Below are 22,264 nucleotides of genomic sequence, written 5' to 3' on the forward strand. Positions count from 1 at the left end.
GTTGGTGTTGCTGCAGCCCACTGCAGTACATTTCTTTCATAACCACAGGAGAGTATATTTCTCTCTATCATTGGAGTGTGCTGGTGTTGAAGCACTTTCTCGTAGTTCACATAGTGGGGCTGTTGTAACTCTCCTTTATGACAACAGCTCTTGAGAAAGCCGGTCTTGAAGGAAACAAGAGTAGAGAATAATACTGTTTAACCGGACAAGAAGCTGCAAGAAATCAAGTTTCAAGGCTGCAGCTGGCTGTCACATCTGTTATCGTTGAACCAATGGTGGCATATTTTACATTTATTACATAGTATGAAGCTGCAATTTTTGGTCTTTAAGAATAGGACAGCATCAGCAGCGAGATGGTAGTTTCAGGCTTTAGGCCAGGTTTTGCTTAGAAAGTAAGACTGTAACTCAATTTATAACTGTAACTCATTCACCACAAAGCAAATCAGGAAACTCTGCGGATATCGTTACCAAGAGCTCGGGAGGTCTGAACAGAAGGTTAAATGTAGTAAATGCAAAAAAAAAAAATACGTGCATTTGAGACATTTATATTCACAGAAAGTTTTTTCCAAATAAAAGCGATTAGATGAATAAATTTAAAGTAGGAAATATACTGCTTATGTAGAATACTGATATTCACTCAGGTTGGGTTCCATTTATTTTTGGTAAATGCATTTATGAACACCAGGAAATAATCACAAATACACATCATTATAAATCTTATTTTCTTTATTCGTAAATCATAAAAGGCACATTTATCACAAGTAGCGAAACGATTTTTCCCTCCAGTTCCAGCAATCAAGTAACTGTGAGGTTTAAAAAATGAGATTTCTACAAAAACTCAAAAGAGCTGATGTAATACTTTAATATATGTCAGTCCTCTGAATACAGGTCTTTGCCTCCTTGTATCTGTGAAAACAACCTTAAGTAGCCCTTTATCTTTGCAGCCGGTCGCTGCAACTACTGTACGACAGTTTGGACGTCCACGAGTCGACGGTTGCCGTGGAAACTGCTCTTTTGTGCGGCGTTCTTGTGAGCTGGTTGGCGTCGGTTGGCGTTTGCATCATTTAAGGGATGCATTACTTTAGTCTGAATGTTTTTTTTAGGGGGGAGGGGTTTTCTCATCGAAGTTCCAGCTGTGTTAAAACGTCAGCCGGCTTCAAGCTCCCGCTGCAAAAAAAAAACACAAAAAAACCCACTTCATCTTGTTTTCAATCCGCAGAAGTTCTCATCGGAGCGGGCCGGGTCCTCGGTGAAAGGGAGTCAAAAGGGGACGACAAGAAAGAGTTCAGCAAGATGAAGGGACCCTTTAAAGTGTAGCTTTTAATGAGAAAAGTACAGAAAGTTTAGCGTGTTCAAAGCAAGGAAATGTGCTCAATTGGGAACAATTTCTGACATGCAGGTTCTGTTTTACAAATATACATATACAGAAGCTTTTAAATGCTGTATTAATGCCAGAGTGTGGGTTTGAGCACTGCAAGTGAAGAAGAGGCTGCAGGGAGGCACATACACGAAGAAGGGACTCTTCTCGAATATGTACAACAAATCCTGGTTTTCCTCCTTTTTCCCCCTGATGCAGCCTCCACCGAGGTCATCTTCTCCTTCGACGTGGGTAACGGCCCGCTGGAGGTCCGGGTGGAGGCCGGCTTCCCGCTGAACGACAACAGGTGGCATCGCATTCAAGCTGAGCGGAACGTTAAAGAGGCCTCGCTTCGCCTCGACGAGCTCCCCGCGGCCACGCAGGAGGCTCCCGCTGACGGGCACATCCACCTGCAGCTCAACAGCCAGTTATTTATAGGTGTGTGTGTGTGTGTGTGTGTGTGTGTGAGACAAGACTGCTGCACATATTTGACATGCAATTCAAAGCTGCCCTTTTTAAACTGGCAACAAAGAACGAAAACATTTCACCATTCAACCGAGTTCTGTCTCCTGTAGTTGTGATTTTTTTTTTTTTTTTTTTTTTTTTTTTTTTTTTTTTTTTTTTTTTTTACTCCTCTGCAGTTCTGGGGATATTTTCAATCACGATGTCTCCATTTCTCAGACCGGTCTTTTTATAGAGATTTTCTCCTTGTGTTCCTTAAAACCTCCGCTCTCCTCCTATCTGTCTTTCTGTTGCTCACTTTTTTCTTTCGGCAGACACACACACACACACACACAAAAAAGCGCCTCTGTGCTCTTGTGGCACATTTACCACCGGGAGGCTGGTGGTTTTACATCCTCGCCTCTTGTGCTCCTCCTGAGGGCACGCAGACAGGAACAAAACTCCATACTCAAGCTTAACATCCAAGTTTGTACTCTGCAGAGAACATATTGCAGCTTCTGGTTATTGATTCACATCGAGACTGACAGATTGAAAACAAGTTCCTAACGATACTTGCTCTATAGACGCTTCATCGACGGAGAGAAAATCCCCACAAACTGATGGAAATATCTGAGGATGTGACTTTGTGGTGGTCAGTTTCTTTGCAGTAACCTTGGTGTAGTGTCCATTAGTTAAGGAAGTCCTTTCCTGACAGCTCCTGATGAAACTCTGGGCCACTGATATGAACCTCATCAGCTGCGCCGTCCTGGAAAGCTGTTTATCTCATCATAACAGTGGTGAGGTTGCCAGTTTGGCAGTCGGAGACAATTATAACGTTGCACTGCCTGAACTCTGAGGACGGTTGGAGGTTGTAAAGCAAGAAGTTGGAAAACAATAACTTTTGGAGTTTTAAATTCTGCCGAGATATATATATATTTTCCAGTCACTGTCAACCAACCAGACAGGACAAGCAAACTGTCAGAGAGATTGACAGCTCCCCAACTTCCCAGATATCAACACTCAGCATGGTGCAGGCCAAGCGCAGAGGCACCAAGTGAAAAGTCAATTTCTTGAATTCTTCACCTGCCAGTTTGTGTTTCACCACGTTTCATCACTTCGTCACTTTAAAAATTCAGCAGGAGAGCGGTGACATGTCTTTGTTCCTGGAGGGCAGAGTATGTTCGGACCATTAATAATAAAATCAGGTATCAGTCAGTGTCACTCCAGAATCTGATCTGATCTTTATGAAAAGACGTACTTGGGTTGCATTAGCTTTAGAAAACATAATGTTCGTGTTCAGTTAAAAAAAAAGATAGATTACTTTGAAGAGATAAAGCAACGCAAACCTGTTAAATCAAATTCCTTTTAATGCAATAATACTCGCAAAAATAATGCAGAGCAGACTGGATGTTCACTGTGAAGGATAACTGTGGAAGTTTCAAGGCTGGAAGAAACTTAAAAGTGATATTATCTCAAGGTTGAAATGTCTCAAAGTCAATTAAATTCCTCTGAGAACATGAGGTCAAGTGGCTGGAAATGGACATAAACTGTTAGACCGGTTATCACATCTGCATTTTTTTTTTTGCTCCAGAAATCAGATAATGGAACTGAAGGAAACAGCCTTCAGAAATGTCACTTTTGTGCACAAAATCATAAATGCCAGACATGCTCAGGATACATCTTGTCAAATGTGAGGATTTATTTGCTTTTCTGTGTTTCATGTTCATTTTGAATATTTTTAAGTTTTTTTGCAGGTTCTTTAAAAAAAAAAAATCGGTGCAATTATATTGCAGTGGAAGAAATGATGAGTTGCAGCCTAAAGAAAAAGCCCACACAGAGAGAACTTGCAGAATTTATTCCAACATGCTGAAGTTTTTGCTGCGTCTCCTCAGGGGGCACGGCGTCCAGGCAGAAGGGCTTTCGGGGTTGCATTCGCTCTCTGCAGCTGAATGGCGTCACCCTGGACCTGGAGGAGAGAGCCAAGATCACCCCCGGGGTTCAGGCGGGATGTCCGGGTCACTGCAGCAGCTACGGCTCGCTGTGCCAGAACCAGGGTCGCTGTGTGGAGAGAACCAGCAGCTTCTCCTGCGACTGCGGCTCCTCTGCGTACACCGGACCCTTCTGCGACAGAGGTGACATACGTCTTACGTACAGTGCAGCACCAGGATACGGTCTGTAACTATATAACACACACAGTTTGATATGCAAAAGAAATATCTTCCACCCAAAAAGAGGGTCACTATCGAGTCTGAAAAATCAAACACACATACTTGATATAGAGGAGCTCTACAGTCACGCAGGTAAACACATCACATTCCTATTATTCACAGCTGCTTATCTTCTTTATGCCTGTCGGAAACTGGACATTTACTATGTCTCGAGGCAGATTATAAGCTTCATTATATGTCGCAATATCTGTGTTTGGCTGACGGTTCATCTTGTGGTATGTTCGAACAGTGTGTCCTCATACCCGCATGACGGAAGAGGCCATTTGTGATGGACCCTCGTTGTCATGACAACACTGATGAACACGTGGTTAACAGGTGATCTGTACAGATCTGTACAATTGCAAACACAATTGTTAGCATACTGCAATAAAGGCTTTTTATATTACATGACATACAAACGGAAAGCAAGAGCTGCGTGCAGATTTTTTTGACCCCAAAAAATGCTTCAGATTGCTTTTAAAATGTCTGTAAAATAAAAACTCTGGTTGTCCATTTCAATTCCAGACACTCTTTCAAAAAACGCTTCAAGACTCCAAATCTCGACTTCTTGTTATTTAAATCGTACGAGGAACGAGTTTCGAGTCTTCACATCACCACAGTAACGCTGCCTCATATTAATTCATCCACAGGTCATATCTGCAACGTAAATCACAACCATAATACTCGATGGTGTCATAATTAGAAAGCCAGATTTTGTATTGTATATTTTTTTTTTACACCTGTCAGCCGGGGCTGCCTTTTCAGCAGCTCACTAATTAGGCGTTGTCAGTGCAGTGGAGGCGCTGTGCATATGTTCCCCCTGCGAGATTAATTGTTAGTTAGAGTCAGTGGGAAGAATCCTGGATGTACCGATGCAAATTTAAATGCAAATCATCCTGTCATACTGCATCTGGGAGAAGTGGATGTGGTAAAGTGAAATGTGTAGAGAGCGTCTGCTCTGGATGAAATGTTGTTGGGCCTCATTTATCAGGTGAAACACAAAGGAAAAATCTACTTTTTCATTGCAAAATATGAAAACACGCTCATTGGATGTTCATCCTTTTTCTTGCCCTGCCACCAGTTCAACAAATGAGAAAGCTGCTGGAACTCCTGTTTGATCATCAAACTTTCTGACTTTCTCCCTGCAGAGGTTTCCGCCAGCTTCAAGTCGGGAACATCCGTCAGCTACACCTTCGAGGAGCAGATGGTGGGCGAGCCGAACAGGAGCGGCGGCGCCCTCCCGTCTTCCTCGTCCTCCTCCGACATGACGCCGAGAGCAGAAAACGTGTCCCTCAGCTTCAGGACCAGCCAGAGTCCCGCTCTGCTCCTCTTCGTCGGCTCCTCCGATAGAGAGTACCTGGCCGTGCTGCTCAACAAGCACGGTGAGAGCTCCGATCTTTGTACTTTTAAAAAGGAGTATTTATATCTCTGTTGGTTCGACGCATCGACTCGGTCTTTGTGGAATCATTATGAACTTTCGTTTCCTTTGTTTTATCCTGGGAAGAAGCTCCGCATCCAGTTATTTGTTCTTGTTTCCTTCACCGGATGACCCTCGGTAATCCCGTGTAGTATCAATATTGAAGATGCTTGGTACAACTATAGAGTTTTAATTTACACAAATTGTTGAGTTAGTATTACCAACAAAAAAAACTTTATTTACATACAATTTATATATTTTGACCAATTAAAACATCCCAATTTGTTTAATGTTTTCTTTATCAGTTTGTGCTGCTGATTACAAAAGCCTCTGAGTTTGTTGTTTTTGTTTTTTGATTATGCATCAGCAGTTAGATTATATCAACAATACAGTAAAGGAGCTAATGTGTGCAGACTTTATGGCCTCATCCAACCTCCTCCTCTTCCTCACCTTCTCCTAAACCAACACTCGTTAAACTTCTCATCTTCTTCTGCCCCAACTTTCCACTCACCTTCTCATTCCTCTCATCATCCTTCTCTCTTCTGCTGCCATGCACTTCTGTGCTAAATCAACTCGTCGTGAGTTCAGACAGAAAAAAAAAAAAGCCAAGCAGGGGGTCATGTGATTTGCAGAGGACAAAGAAGGCTGATAAACCTATTATAAGCAGGAGTCTACCTAGATTAACTGTAAATAGGCTGTGAATGGTCTATTTTAATAACCCGGACTGGAGGAAATTGATGGCCAACAGGTCGTTAGAGTTACCATGGTGATGTGGCAGTCTACAGGAAAAGCCGAAACACCCCATTAAAATTTTTTAACAGGTTTCTTTTGCCGATAAAACTGTGCGCTTACACTGTGAGCAGCTGGGTTCGTGCTCTGCTGTGTTAAAGGAGGCATTGTCACCTTTGTGTAAGTTTGAACGGGCAAATTGTGTCCTGTTCAGCACTGTTTTGGTATTTTATTTCATAACTTTAAATTGTAACTTTGAATAACTTTAAATCATATTTTTATCATTTTCAATAAATCCAACAAGAAAACCAAGTGACCATACCATTGGGTGCATATGAAAAGTGGACGGCGCTGAAAAGTCCATTAGCAAAGGGCCTTAAAATGCAATACCACAGAGGGCCACAAGGGGCTGCCTCCCAGAAACCTCCAATAGGCAACCATTCAAAAAGCATCGACTGCTCTAATGAATTACCAACTCAATCATGTTTTTTCCACAAGTCATTATTGTTTCACCAGATAAATCCTCTCCTTCGGATCAGAGTGCTGGTGGTCGGTCTCAAATAGTTCCATAATGAATTAGATATTAGGCCTCAAAGAGAGGTTTCTTTGGGGGCGTGTCTTGTTTGATTGACATGTCACGGTGGGTTGTCACAAACAACAATTGATTTGTGGAGCCAAATTCGAATTCCCATCAACGAGTTTAGAGCTGAGCGCTTTGGAGAGTGGTTGTTTGTTTTGGTCCTTTCCTCTGATTTGATGACAGTAAAAAAACAAAACAAAACAAAAAAAAAAAAAACATTTTACCAACTTTTTCCTTTTGGTGGTTTTAGCCCATCAAACTGCTTCTGAGTCTTTTGTCTCGGTTTCCATTTCATTCTAGTTTTGGTGTGAAAGTTGACTTTCAGAAACATGAAACTTGATTTAATAATCCATTATGATCTTCTCCTTATTGCATTATGAAAGTGACATTATTGTTGTGTTGTAATGCAGCCGTGAACAGACACAGTTTTGGGAAATCTTCTTGTTTGTCTCTTTGTAAAAATTTAAGACATTCAGAAGCTGTTTCACTGAACATCACACTGAAGAGAAGCCAAACGGAGCACCAGCACACACTGATATCATAAGAAGTATTAATATTGTTTGTTGTATTAAAAAGGCCGGTCAGAGGCTTTTTGCAGCAGCAGCAGCTGATTCTCAAATTCCTGATGCCTCATTTTTATACTGTGTTTGTACAGATATAATTGCAGACCAACCTAAATTACACACAAAACTCTCCAACCCTACTGTGAATTATTTATAGGAGATTGTAAACTATTATCCTTGATAATCCAAATTTCTATTTGGTTTCTACCAATTTCTATTTGGTTTCTTATAATTGAGGATATGAATGCCTTTATTTCCTCTTGTTTCTCCATCACTGCACATCTGAGAGGAAACAGATGCTTTTCTCCTGCACTTGTAGTCATGATTCATCTATGCGTTATTAAATAGCTACCACAACTTCAAAGTGCTGAAAGAGAACAAATGTATTTTCATTTAAGACCCACTCAGCAACAGTAGGACATCAAGGACATGTGGAGATCGGGTGTCAACAACCTCTGAGAAGAGGAAAGTTCAGTGGTCAACCACTTTTCACCTTTTCCAAGCTCAAAGCTCTTTCATTCAGTCATTCGTGTCTCGCAGCTCTGCAGTCACTTTCTCTGACTCATTAATCGTGGTCATTACAATACGAACATTGCCTCGCACTTCTCTTGTGTGGTACAAAAGGCAAGTGCGTGTTAAAAGTAATTAGAAGAGCTGAAAAATATGCATATTATGTGATTTGAAAACTTGGAAAAGCTTTTTTTTCTCAGACTTTTTTTTATTTCCTTTATATATGTATATATATGAAACTCTTTTATCCTTGTTACTGTGGTCTGAACAGAATTTAAACTTATTATACGACATGTGCACATATGAATTGGAGTAAAAAATATTCAGTGCACTGTAGAATGGAAAATATGCTTTCCTGATTTGTAATGCATCTTCCTCCCACCATGATTATTGCAGGAAATAATCCTTTTAAATCCAGTCAAAATAATATAAATTAAGTTTATTGTGTGTGCCATTATTGGTAGTAAGTTTCTTAATATTTAAATATTTTTGTTTTATTGTTCAGCAGCTGCTGCCATTGAATATCCAGACACCTCTTGATAATAAGGACAGATTTAGTGAAAAAAGATATTTAAATACATTTTCAGTAGTTTATTTTTGCTTTAAATAGCCGATTGGCTTTTTTTTTGGGGGGGGGGGAATTTTATGACATTTATTTTAAAAGGGAAATCTTTGATGCTCAAAGTGCTTGTATAAATAAATAAATTCACAAATTTGTTAATGTTTTCATTATTTGTTGAGAATAATGCTGTGTGCCAAAAACCCACAGTGTGTCTGTGTTTATGTGTACAGAACATACTGCGTGAGATTTTTCTAAATATTAGGAGCTTTAGAGATTACATTTTAACAGCTGTATTTGTTCTTTGGACGGTCTTGTCTTTTTTTCTGTGTTTTCTGATGTGTGACGAATGTGTGTTTGTGTTGTTGCTTTTGTTGGTTTGTGTGAGTGCAGATAAGCTAGAGGTGAGGTACAGACTGGACAGCGGTAAAGACGCAGAGATCCTGCCGAGCAATGTGAAGAACCTCTCCAACCGGCAGCTCCACGCTGTCACCATCAGCAGAGTGGCCGACGCTGTCTCTGTGCAGGTAACACACACACACACACACACACACACACACACACACACACACATGAAAGCACCATTTTTCTCAGTCAGTGTAAACCCTGAGGCAGCCTCTTGTTCTCATCTGAATCTCTGTCAGAGGACGTCAGCGGCAAACAGAAAGCAGTTGACAAGCTGCAGGGAAATACTCGCGTATAATAAAGCCGGTGTTGTCAGCGTGGAAACACTCTTCACAATGTCTTTTTTTTTTTTCATTTGTTGAAGATCGGGCTTTTAAAAAATCACACAGAACTCAAAGCAAGGCAAGTTTATCCGTAGAGCACATTTCAACAACAAAGGAATTTAACGTGCTTCACATAAAACCATTAAAACATAAGGCAAAAGAAAAGGACATTTAAAAACAATTAAGAACAGTGATTAAAACATCAAGCAAGCTAGAAATTGGATAGGGTATTACCTGTAACAAGTAATACCTCCTTCACACCAATGACCTGGATCAAACCATGTTCACGGCCATCCATCCATTGTCTTTACCTGCTTTGTCCTGGATAGGATCACAGGGAGCTGGAGCTCCTGGGTGCACTCTGGACAGGTCGCCAGTCCATCACAGGGCCAACGCAGAAAGAGACATGCACACTCGCATTCACCAATTAACCTAACACGTATGTTTTTGGATGGTGGGAGGAGCCGGAGGGAACCCACGCAGGCACGTGGGAGAACATGCCCAGGTTCGAACCAAGCCCCAGCAGAGGCTCGAACTCCTGAACCTTCTTGCCATGAGGCGACGTTTGTCAGTTCAAAGTTTAACGGTTCACGTAGGTTCTGGGTCACAACTCGGGAGAGAGACGACAATCAACTCGCAGACTAGAAATGGACTGTGACCAGATCGGTGAGCGCCGTGTGTCTGATGTGCAAACACAACAAGGCCGCTGAATCGAAGAGCCATCCGCCAATCACAGAAACGAAAGAAACATCTTCCAGGATCCATGACCTCAATAAAAAAAAAAAAGAGTAGTGTGAGTGAATGGACTGGCAGAACGATAATCTGTGTATCAGTGGTGCTCCTCACCGCTCCGCTCATCTGCCTCTAGAAATATCTTCCTCACCACACACAGCGAGGAGCTCCTGCACTCTAAAATCTTGCCAGAATCTCAGTGTTGATCACCAACGACCGCTGGTGTTGCCGCTTCATTTGAATTTTGCTTTTCACCTTGAAATCGTCCCTCGTCCGAGAAGTCAAAGCCAAATCGGGCAATGCTTGTCGACCCTTTCAGTCACAAATCAAACTGAGTTTAACACCAGTCAGACGTCTGTTTGAAAGTATTTCTCGTCTTAGATCCTGATTTTTACGACAGCCAGAGCCTCAACCCATCTTTGTTTGTTACATCTTTATGCTTTGAGTTGTGTTCTTGGTTTTTCCAGCTCAGGTAAACTTCACAATCACAAAACCTAAATCATTTACGTCTGTTAAATCACGTCAGCTCAAGGTCTTTGTAAATGACTGATCCACTTGTATGCTTTGAAGTATTTACCTACCAGGATTGTGAGGTGTTTGTTTATTGTTTTTTTTATGGGCTCATTTTGAAGGGAAACCTTTCATTTTTCTTTCAGGTTGATCAGAATGCCAAAGAAAACTTCAACCTGACATCCGATGCGGAATTCAATGGCGCGAGGTCGCTGGTTCTCGGCAGAGTGCACGGTGAGCAAGACGACTTCAAAAACCCAGACGAGGCCTTTCAGCCCGCAGAGCACTCAGACAGACTCATTTCACAGACGTTCTGCTGTATCAGACAATGAGGCATTCAAAAAGTTCCATTAATGATGGTTGCATCACCGCCACACGCTGTTGTCTAGGAAATAGCAGGTAGGGAACAAACACAGAAAAATGTATGTAGATGCAGAACACACAAGGCTCTTCTGTAACAGACTGAAAAAAAAACATTTTATACTTGACTATAACAAACTTTCTTGTATAATTCAAAGACAGAATAATAAATCACAGCAGTATGAATCTAGTTGCTATGCCGACATTAAGGAAACAATTTAAAGGAATACTCTCACCTGTAAATGTTCGAAAATAAGCTTCTGCTGCCATGCGATCAGCTCTGTGATGATGGATGTTAATTATGCTCGTGTTTTCCATGTTTCTGACGTATTTTATTTTTAAAAAAAAATTGTATTAATATGACGAGCTGTAAAAATGCAAACTCACTATAAAAATGTTTTTCTTACCGAGTTCGCGTTTTTTGGTCAAATCGTGCTTTTTGTGACCACTGCTCGCTAAAACGTGTAACTCGGGTGCTGATGTTGATCGAGTGACGCAACTTGAAATACTAACTTAGGAAAGTTACGGCTTCCTCCTGCTCAATGCACATTACTGTGCTGCTCACTGTTCGTGCATAACAGCCTCAGGACTTGCAGGTCATCGACTCTGACCCAATACGACCCAACTGGAACACAAAAACATAACCATCTGTCGACGACTTGTCTTTCTCTCCAGACTCTGGTGAGTTGGATCCGGATCTGGCTCGGCTCGCCTCTCTGGGCTTCACGGGCTGCCTGTCCGCCGTGCTCTTCAACTCCGTCAGCCCCCTGAAAGCCGCCCTGCTCCACCCGAACAGCAGCCCCGTTAGCGTCACCGGCCCGCTGGTCCAGTCCGTTTGTGGCTCCACTTCGGCCAATAACCACGCGACGGAAACGACGCACCACCTGTCAGGTCAGAGAGATGTTTTGTTGTTTTCTTCACTGGTGTTAGGCTCCGCTTACTCGCAGCATTTTAAGTGTCTAATAAAGTCTGTATGCAGTTTAATACACTGTGGTGTACTCTTAGTTACACGAGTGCATCTCCGGTGGCCAGATCACACAGCAGATTGCAATCTGGACTAATAATTTAAACGTATACATTTCTGCGTAACATGATCTATTATTGACTTGCGTCTCTCTAAAAATATGTTAAATCTACAAACCTACTGAGGAAGACGTGACAGGACATTTTTTGTTTGCAGATTTGACTTATCAGTCCAGTTGTTAACAAGCGAGGACATTCTGGTCATACGTGACAGGTTTTAAGCCTTTATTTGAACCTCATCAGTTTTCTCCGAGTAGCAAAGGCCCCTCTCATGGAAAACTATTCTTTGTTAGAAGCTCCAACTACCAATCAACTAAATTGTCTTCATTTTTAATATCATCATTAAAACAATGCTTGCTCCTTCTCTGTACAATCTCAAATCTAAAAGTTGCATACGTTGCACAAAAAAAAAAAAAAATATGAAGATGATGTGAAAATCCACCGAGATGAATCACTTATTTTAATTTGAGCTAGTCCCTCCACATTGATTTGCAAGTTATGTCAGTGCACTTGACAGTAAAGTTCTTACATGACACGGAAGTTAAGGGCCCGACGATGAGACCGCTTCCTTCTCCACATCCTCCCCTACCCCGTGGTCGCCCATGTAGATTTATGCTGCTTTTGTGTCTGATACGCATTTCCTGCTCTGACTGTATGTTCATGACATGACTCGTGTTTTGCTCTGCCCTTTCTTCTTTGAGCATCTTTTTACAGTACCTCCATTTCTATTTTTCATGTCTCTAATGGCCTTCTTGTTCCTTCCCCTCGTCTCTTATTCTCAACTTCATTTCATCTTTTTTTCCTTCTCATCACTCGTTTTATTCCCCCGCGATCCTTCCTCTGCAATGTCCTCTCGTATCTCTCCCTTCTCGCCCCGAACCTTTTTGTTTTTTTTATGTTTTCCCCGTTACGTCCTGTCTGTTTCTTCTGCTCCTCTGTGCTTGCAGGCCAGTCTGGATCAGTGGGAACAGGTCAGCCCTTAGTGAACGCCATGCGGAGTGACTCGGCTCTCATCGGAGGTACTGTGGCAACAACTTAAACAGACACAGATAGAAACCGTCTGTAAAGCGAGCAGGGAGGACGAGACTTGTGGCAGCTACCAGCTCTTATATTTTGGATTTCTTTTAATTCATACCCGTGTCTTTATCTTCACTCCGGTGGGGAAGGACTGACGGTGAAACGATGATTAAAAATTGAATTTGCTTGCCGTGTAAATGAAAAGCCCGCAGTTGTCTCTCGGCCGCCCCGACCGTATCTGAGAACACAAAGAAAAAAACGCAACTAATTATAATACAAATGACTTTAGACTCCGAGAACAACGTCTGTCAATTTTTATTATTGCGAACATCAGTGTAGAGGCCTTCTAATAGCTGAAATTGCCCAGGGAGCCCGGAGAGAATAAGCAGACTGCACTGCTAATGATGCAGCAAAGCAATTTAATGTTTTCTCCGATCCCGTTGGACCGCTGACCGGTCGCTTTAAAGTCTGAGTTTTAATTCGTAACGTGCTGCTTCTTCACTTCGAAAGTGTCCCTTCTGAAAACAGGACACGTTAAAGTATAATCTGCTATCCACGTTTTAAATTTACATTTTTAAATGGACAAAAATAACAACTCAGTTTTCACGACTTGACAAACTCACAGATACATTTTAGAGAGAAAATACAAAATGCAAACAATAAAATAAAAAACACATTAAAAGTATATTTTAGATTACTCTAAATCAATTAACCGGCAATTAATTTGTGATTCATGAGCATAGACTCTATATAAAAGTGGACGTGGCTTCCAGGTCTGGAAAATAAGGCCAATGCAGAAGTGCTTTAAGCTGCAATACCACCGAGGACCACTAGAGGTTGGCACCAAAAGGCTCCATAGACTCCCATTGAACTTGTCTTATTAAATACAGTCATTACATTGTTTTTTACAGGTCATTATGGTGTCATTACCTAAAGTCACTCCTTCTTATTAGATTTCTGGCATTCCATCTGAAAATAATCCCGTCATTAATTCGAAATTAAGCTTCAAAAAGCAGCATGTTTGGGGGTGTGTCTGTTTGATCGACAGGCCTGGGGCAAAGTCAGGTTTTCGCAAGAGGTTGGGGAAGTGTAGTGTCGAGTCAGATCCACCGCTCGCTCTTCCCCAGCTCGTCCAAATATGGTCACTGGTAACAAGATGGTGACGTCACGGTTGGTAGCTGCCAGGTCATGATTTTTTTTTTTTGCCCCAGCCGCTGTGACTTTGACCGTGTTTCTGCGTTGCAGGCGTGATCGCCGTGGTGATCTTCGTGACCGTGTCTGCGTTAGCCGTGATGGCCCGGTTCCTGTACGGGAGGAAATGGGCCTGTCAGAGCCAGGAGGTGAAAACTGTAAAAGCCGAAGCCAGCCCGGAGCTGCCGTTCAGCAGCCAGGCCAGCTCACACAACGGTCAGACAGACAACCAGAAGGAATATTTCATTTAGTGGGAGGTTTTAGACTCGCTGCTGACCCTGCTGCGTTGGAGATGGAGATGCCTTGTCAAGCCTCAGTGCTTTACACCACAAACTGAACCCGAACAGTGGCTCGAAACAAGACAGGGGAGACACAAACAGAACCGTACGCTCATGTTCTGTCTTCTTCTCCTTTTGGTTTTCCTTCTGTGTTTGTGTTTTTATACAGACTGTGTGACAATACAAAGTGTTGAATTTATAATGTGTCGAGGCCGTCGGTAGAAGAACTGTAAATAAATAATGACGTAAATCTTAAAGCGATGACTTTATATCAGTCTTTTCTCCGTTTTTCTGAAAGAATTACAGGAAAAAGAATTGTTGGTATGAAATATAAAGCGGCTTCATTAGATCTTGGATGACATGAATAATGAATGTTCGGTATTTTGAGTTATTGAGCCTTCGTAATCTAATTTCTTATTCTTTTTCACATGTTTTGTTTTTCTTTATTGGTTTATTTTAATTTTTGCACCTACCGTGTGAACTGTGGGAAAGCAAAATGCATCTGTTCACATTGAACATTTCTCATTTTTCGTTTAAGTCATCATTTTTCTTTCTTTACATCACAGCTTTTTCTGCTCATATTTCCTTCCATCATATTCTTTTTGAATTGATTTCTTTCTTCGTGCATTCCCTTTTTCCAGTTGTCAGTGTAGTTCTGAGATGTCAAAGATATCGAGACAGACATACAGGACTTACTGCCAAGTACTAAATATTCCAGCCTTTTTGTTCCCAATATCTTTTCATCCAAAACTTGTTATTTACATTTTAAACTCAAATTGCTTGAGTCAGTGAAGAACAATAAGTATGAAAGTATCAGCTGATGGAAAGCAAAGATTATGATGAAAAATGCCTCATTGGGACATTATTCAGGTCGGACCAGTGCGCCGACCACAGGAACTCAAAATAAAAATCAACCTGCTGTGTTGCAACTAACAAGTCTGTCAGGCTGAATGACCACATACGAGGTGCGATGAAAAGCTTCCCAGACTTTTCCTATGTTGACTAAAAGGAGCGCAGCACAGTAATGAACATGGAGCACAAAAACAAATTTATTAGGTTTGGGGGGGGAAAAAATCTGAGTTTAGTGGTTAAGAACAGTCACGGTAAAAAAAAAACATTGTTTTCTGTTTAAAACTGCAACCAAACAGCAGTATCTAATGTTTAGTTGACCCGTCCATCTACCCCAACCTGCAAACACAAAAGCTGCCCCGCTATAAAACATCAGCTCACCGTTTCCTCTGCACAACATCGTATTTGCTTCGGCCGTTTGGGGACGTAACAGTGAAACGTAAAAAGCTGCTTGAACGTACAGTAAACGTTCATTTTATACGGGACAGTTTCACTGCAAATTGTGAGCTTTTCCTCTTAATTTGGATTAAGAACTGGATTTTGTGGAGTTTTTCTCTGTTCAGCACTGTTGTGACCGCATTTTATTGCATTATTGGCATAAGCCACTTCTTCATATCAAACTTTTTTTTTCTGCAGGAACACTTTCAAACTGAGTTAAAGCCCTTCATGAAAATGTGGACAAATCTGGTGTTCAAAAGTTGTAGATAAAATGCACAGGTGATAACGTGTGAAAAGGGCATGCTGGGAAAAAGCAGTAGCTTTCCACTCTTCAGCCACACAAACGTGCCGTTGGGCCTTCAGTGTGTGGATGCTATGACGAAACCCTGCTTCAGCCGGGTGATTCAGGATGTTACAGCAAAGCGACAGTCTGAGGACACTGGAGCAGATTACTGAATGTTAAATTCTTTTAAGGAGTCGTCTTTGAGTTTTGTTTTCTCTGAACTAGAACAGCACAACGGTTTTTACAGTACTGGATGGTTACTGGAGCGTCAACGAGTGAGACCTGCTGTTAGATTTTAATTTGTACAGCTATTTTAGTAACAAACACAGTTCTGTTCAATGTAAATAAAACAATTGATCTCTTTCTGACGTGGATTTATCTTTCCTCTGGTCTGAATTATAATCTCACATTTTCTATTGCATTATTTTGTTTTGTTACATTTAATTCTTCTATCACTGACTCCATTAACATCGTGACAACAGAGTCTCAAAGTGGAATCGATCAACATCAAATTTTGAGCTTGATCAATGGACACCTTTTAACACCTGCAAAAAAGCAACATCATTTGGGATTTAGAAAAACTAATGTAGGAATCAATTATCTCTGTTAAATGAAGCCGAGAACACAGCAAAGTTAATTACCATAAATTAGCATCTGTTAATATTAGGCCTAATAAAGGTTTTTTCTCTGGTGGGTCTTTTCTTCACCGTGTGACATTTCTGATGGATATTAATATGCGTCAGTCTGCAGAGAGGCGATAACTTCACCGTCTGCTGCTCTGTGAAGCACTCCGGTGCAGAAGATGTCAAAGGTCCTCGTAGCCTCTCTGAGCTGAAACAATAACACGGACACAAAGCTTTGATATGCGAGTGTGCTTCCCACGGCCTCCCAGATATTATTTACAGCAAAGGTTACATTCATGCCTCTAATAACGCCTCATTAGGGAGAACACCAAGATGAATTGTTGTTGTAGTGGCATGCCCTGTTAGCTCATCTTTATAAAGGAAGGATGTTGTGGTCATACAGTAGATGTGCGTTATTTGAGTCATGAAGTGAAATTCTATGATGTACTTATCTATCTGTTGCGTAAGGGGTGTTTCTATTATTTAATTTACGACATCTCGTGGCTTTATCTTGTAACCTACAACCGCACTCAGGACTAGCTGCAAAACCAGTCATATGACAGGAAGTGGGAGGGACTGTCAACTGTATAAAAGCTGAACTACAGAGGGAGTGGCGTTGAGCAATGCTTGACATCTTTCTTTGAATATACATGTATTTGCTCCTTCTTGCAAGAATAAATGTCCAATATGTTTGATTTTGAATCCAGCCTCTGAGTAATTTTTCTAACACTCTACTAGACTAAAAATGGAATTTATTAGCTTAACATTCAATAAAAATGTAACTTCAACAGCCTCCGCGGTTTCCGTGAACGTCAGCAAATACGTCACAAATCCTGAACTCTGGGATTACCAAAAATGTTAAATTTCCGATGTCGTAAATACTACGGTGGGGGCTGTTCATATGGACTCTTGATGTGTACATTGTTAACACGACCCCATTTGAAGGCAGCATTCATGCTTTAGGAAAACCAAACCATGTCTAAACCCATGTGGTTAAGAACAACAAACCGTCATAACCATTATTATATTATCCGTCACACCACAGACTGGATATAAAAGTGGACGTAGCTTCTGGGGCCGATGCGGAATGCCATGAAGGGCAATACAACCGAGAGCCACTAGGGGTTGCGTCCAAAACAGCTCCGGCTCCATAGACTCCCATTCAACTTCTCTCGTGAAATACAAAGTCGATAAGTTTTTTCTACGAGTCATGATGGTGTCATTCGCTAAAGTCACTCCTTCTTATTCGTTGTCTGAGGGTAATACTATGGTGTCATTCGCTGAAGTTGAATGACTTTAGCGAATGACACCATAGTATTACCCTAATGGAGCGCCTCACTCTCAAACAGCTGACACTATTTGTGGTTCCTAAAGTTTCCAAAAGTCTAATGAGAGGAAGAGCCTTCCCCTTTCAGGCCCCGCCCCACGCCGCAGAAACTCTCGCTACTTTTGAGATTAGGCTTCAAACTTTTCCTTTTTGACAAAGCTCAGGTGACCTTGAGCCGTCCTTTAGTGATGCCGTTATGGACCAGGGCCGCCGGAGGATCTCCCATGATGCACTGAGCTCCTATCCTCTTCTTTCTCTTGCATTCTCCATTCTGTGCCACCATTGCATCTTTATGGCTTCTGTTATGGCCCTGGAGTAGCATGTTTCTGGTCTCATATCTCTATGCTGTTCTTTTCTCTCTCCACTCTCCCCAAACCAAACCGGTAGAGACAGATGGCCGCAAAAACTCTGAGCCTGGTTCTGTCGGAAGATTATTCCTTTTAAAAAGGAGGTTTTCCTCCCAGCTGTCACTCGCAGAAATTGTTGGGATCCTGTTTAAGTTTGTGTTTGTGTTGTAAGGACTTTACTATATTAAGTGACTTGGGATGCCTTGTGTTGTGATTTGGTGCCATTTAATTAAAAATTTAATTAAATTACTTGGGGCGCAAAGTTTTAGGTCCTCCTTAGTCGATGCTGCTGACAAACTTCAAATTTAAACAAAAACGGTGCTTCTTTTTTTTTTTAATAAAGCAGTGATGAACAGCAGGACATGAGAGCACTGATGATGATGATGATGTCCTATACTCCGACAAACACTATGCGGTCTGTCCGATTAGAGATCTCCTGGGACTGCAGCACCGCCAACACAAACTGCTCCAAAAGCAGTCTGTGCTGTTGTGTTTTTTGGGGGGGAAATACGATCCACAGTATGAAAGCAGCATTAATTGACGCTAAAGGTTTCCTAGGCCTTGAGCTGCTGTTTCTCTTGTCAGCTGGCCAGCGCTGTTATAAAGGAAAAAAAAAAAAAAACTGCAGACAGCATGAAGACTGCTTCTGTTTGCAGTCGTCAGGGTTGAGCTGCACGCGGGCCACAGGTTGGACTGCTCATGCGAAAACTCCTACAGACTCAAACGTGGCTCGTGACAAGAGAAGTAAGAAGTGTGTGTGAGAATTATGGGTGGGTGTGTGTGGGTGTGTGGGTGTGGAAGGGTTTTTATTTTATTTTCCCACCAACCAAGAGTGGTTTTCCCCTTCAGCCACCCTGCAGAATGCAACAACCGGATCCACTTCTCAAAAGTTGTGTGTCCTCTTTTGGCTTCCTCGTATATAATTTTTTTTTATTTTTTTTTTTTCTTCCCTTAAACCATATTGATTTTAAACCAGAGTTTTATAGTCAGGGTTAATTTGACTGGCCCTTGTGAAAGAACAACAATCTGCTGTGGTTTAAATGGTCACAAACTGCCACAGGTCTGTTGGGAATATCTACGTGATTAATGCAATTTCACTCACAACGTTTGGGTGCTTAGCTGCCTATAAACTCCCAAACGGAGATAATGCTGAGCTGTTCTGTGATGAAGAATGAACACACCCAGAGGATGTTGAGCTAATCTGCAACGCCATAATAACAATTCTGGAGGACAGCGTTTAATCAGAGGCTCTCTGAAGATGAGATTGAGTCCATCTCTTTGTGCTGAAAAAAAAAAAGCCTCTTTTCTGCTTTCATCCACAAAGTGGGTTTGGCCACATCAAAGTATTAGTCCAGTTTCACATTATTTTTATTTCCCTGCTACGGCAGATTGTTTATTTTTAGTTTTTTTTTTATTTAATTGGGGTCATAGAAAAAGTTTTGAAGTGTCATATATGTCAGAGGACTCATTTTTAAGTTTATGTTGGTCATCGTAAGTAAGAGATTTGGGTTTTATTCAAATATTCACTTCTGTTTAAAATCCAATAGATTTTTTTTCTGACTGTTTGAATAGTTAAATAGTTAAAAGGGAAAGTGGGGGATTTTAACCCTGATCAGCTGTGAGGCAGCTTTACAAACGATCCACGCCCACCTCACCTGCCTCAGGTGACACACCTGACTTTCACCACCTAATTATCCACATTCTTTAAATCCACCTGCGTTTGCACCACTCTCCTTCCTCACTACTTTGTGTGTGCAACACTTTATATGACGTGACTTTGCTCTAATGAGAAAAAAAAAATCACATAACAGGAGTTCAGAAAGTCGCTGCTGCTGCCGCCAAGTTAACAGACATTTTATTTTCTTGTTTAAAGAAAAAAGCAGTGGTGGCATACCTTACATAACCTCCTCCAATGTGGGCATACCACAATTTACTATCATTGTAGTTTGTTGCTGTGAGACGCTCGTCCTTCCCGCCACCATTTGTGCTATCAATCCAGCCCAGATACACCAGACCACACGGGACTGCCTCCACATCACAACTTCTTTCCTACTCCAATTTGAACTGGTGCCACAAATACAGCATCAGCAATGAGAAGCATGTCCCAGCAGCTGCTAATTAAATTGGAGGTTGTTCATCCTCTTTGCATATTAATTTGTATAGAAGCAGTAGAACTGAAACTTTAGCCCCTTTTCTGTCAGTCCTGAACAGAAAAATCAGTTTTTGACCGTCACGTGGATCTTGTTTTTAACTTAAATCTATCATGTTTGGTTATCACAAAGCATTAAAGAATATTGACATTTCCTTTTGGTGTTTTTAAAAGCTGCGATTCTAATGGCTTGATCAAACTAAACTTTTACTGCCTTATATAATATAATCTGTATTTCTCAATAAAACAAGTACCACTGTATGATACTGATGGGGGTGAAACAGTTACTGATCAAAAGCATGGGTGTGATTACACTATTTGCCAAGTCTCTCATTTCATCGAGTCAATACCAAAAGCAGTGTGGGCGGAGATCATTTGTGCTGCTGTGAAGTACTTGTTAAAGTCAGAGATTACTTTGACTCAACTTGAGTTCAGCTGTAAACTCAGTAAAACACACGAGCGGGTGTTTTTTCAGAAATAACAATTATCAACCCTGTGTTATATAAAATCTCTTTTTTTAAAGTTTGGATTGCTATGATCACGAATCTTAACAAAACAAATGTCTTTCATAATGTTTAATATACTTCACAGCAACAGAGTGGCATTTAAAACTACCTCATTTTCTCCTACATGGTTTGTTTTAACCCTGAAGATGTATTTAATGACACAGAAACACTTAAAAAAAAAAAAAAAGAGAGAGAGAGAGCAGAATGTGTTCATTAGTCCTGACCTGCAGCGCACACCAACGGAGCCCTTCGTAAAAGGACAATGTATTCGCCCAGTGCAAAGAAAACAGACAGTTGTTCAAGTAATGAATTAAAGATTGAGTTTAAAAAGTGTTTGTGGTAACCTGAGGGATATGAATAATGCATTGGCAAATGGATCTATTTGGACCCGGATGAGTTTTCTGCATTTATTTCTTCAGATGGAAGCAGCTCAGCCAACAAAGAAGTCTGATTGCTGCGGTCAGATTTCACCAAAAGGAAAACTTCAGTCCATTTGGGAAGATTGTAGTAAAGATCTGTCAAAGCAGATTCTGCAGACATATTTAATCCAAATATTTTACTGTTTCTCAGACCTAAATGTGACTTTTGTGACCTTCGCATTGATCCCATCTAATGAAGAGCTCCTGGGTGTTTTTTCTTCTAACCTATAATCACCTCTAAATCTTTAGGATTAAACCCAGACTAATCACCTCTGCCCAAGTTTAACTTTACACATCACAACCATTATGCACGCTTTTTCTCATGTAACAGCATCTCATTTTGGCTCCTTATAGTCTGTTAAACGTCACATTTTCAGGCGAGTGCATATTCATTAAACACAGAGAAGAAGGGGGGTTCGGAGGCGCCGTGAGTTGATGTTCCAGCTCTATCACAATCGCCACCCACGGTTTCACTCTGTATAGCAGCGCTATCTGTGTTCCAATCACACCTCTCTATCCATATTTATAGCCGTAGGTGAGCGAGCCACGCCGAGGGTCCTCCCCCGTGTAATTATTCAGTCTCTGTAATACATCAGTAATGCTGTTTGTGGCTCAAGGTCGGAGCCAAATGTCCAGAAGGCCGAGGCGGTGATGGATTACTGTTTTCCAGAGTCTTGAACTCTGTAGGACAGTGACCGATTTCAGCAAATCAAGAAAGACCTTTTTTTATTTATTTTTTGGAGTCTTTATATTGACACCTTTTAAAGTGAGTGAAGGAAAAGCAGCCTCAGTTTTTCTGAGTGTGATGGTCTTCAGTGGATCCTCATAGGATAGAGGGCGTATCTCCGTGTCAACCTCTTTCATTTCTTTTCCTCCTTCGCGTCATCTAATGGATTTTTGTTTTGCATTAAATATACTACACATTTATTTGTTTAACTGTCATGGATATATCTTATCTTGTATCATAAGCTGGCAGGTGTGTTTGCAGATGACTCATTTCAAATGTTACAATCATTTCTAATTCTTGGAAAACAGTATGATGTTTCAGATGATGCTAGTGGCATTCATGGCTACACGAATATGTGCATGCACAAAGGGAAGACACGTCAATGGTTACGCAA

The 22,264-nt window shown here is 41.2% G+C and overlaps 1 protein-coding gene across 1 annotated transcript in view; it reads left to right on the plus strand.

Annotated features, from left to right (window-relative positions):
- The window catches only part of LOC138195122 (contactin-associated protein-like 4), an 86,917-nt gene extending 69,820 nt beyond the window's left edge, over nucleotides 1-17,097 (plus strand). Inside the window, exons 19-26 of the mRNA XM_069144208.1 lie at nucleotides 1,577-1,795; nucleotides 3,691-3,930; nucleotides 5,154-5,387; nucleotides 8,757-8,890; nucleotides 10,480-10,567; nucleotides 11,369-11,584; nucleotides 12,664-12,735; nucleotides 13,979-17,097. Of these exons, the coding sequence (XP_069000309.1) occupies nucleotides 1,577-1,795; nucleotides 3,691-3,930; nucleotides 5,154-5,387; nucleotides 8,757-8,890; nucleotides 10,480-10,567; nucleotides 11,369-11,584; nucleotides 12,664-12,735; nucleotides 13,979-14,175 (1,400 nt within the window). The 3' untranslated portion in view covers nucleotides 14,176-17,097. The remainder of the gene's footprint in view (nucleotides 1-1,576; nucleotides 1,796-3,690; nucleotides 3,931-5,153; nucleotides 5,388-8,756; nucleotides 8,891-10,479; nucleotides 10,568-11,368; nucleotides 11,585-12,663; nucleotides 12,736-13,978) is intronic.
- Nucleotides 17,098-22,264: the final 5,167 nt, after the last annotated feature.

The sequence above is a fragment of the Embiotoca jacksoni genome, unplaced genomic scaffold, assembly GCF_022577435.1.
Source record: "Embiotoca jacksoni isolate LCO1_2020_lvr unplaced genomic scaffold, fEmbJac1.0.p SCAF_12, whole genome shotgun sequence".
NCBI lineage: Eukaryota > Metazoa > Chordata > Actinopteri > Embiotocidae > Embiotoca > Embiotoca jacksoni.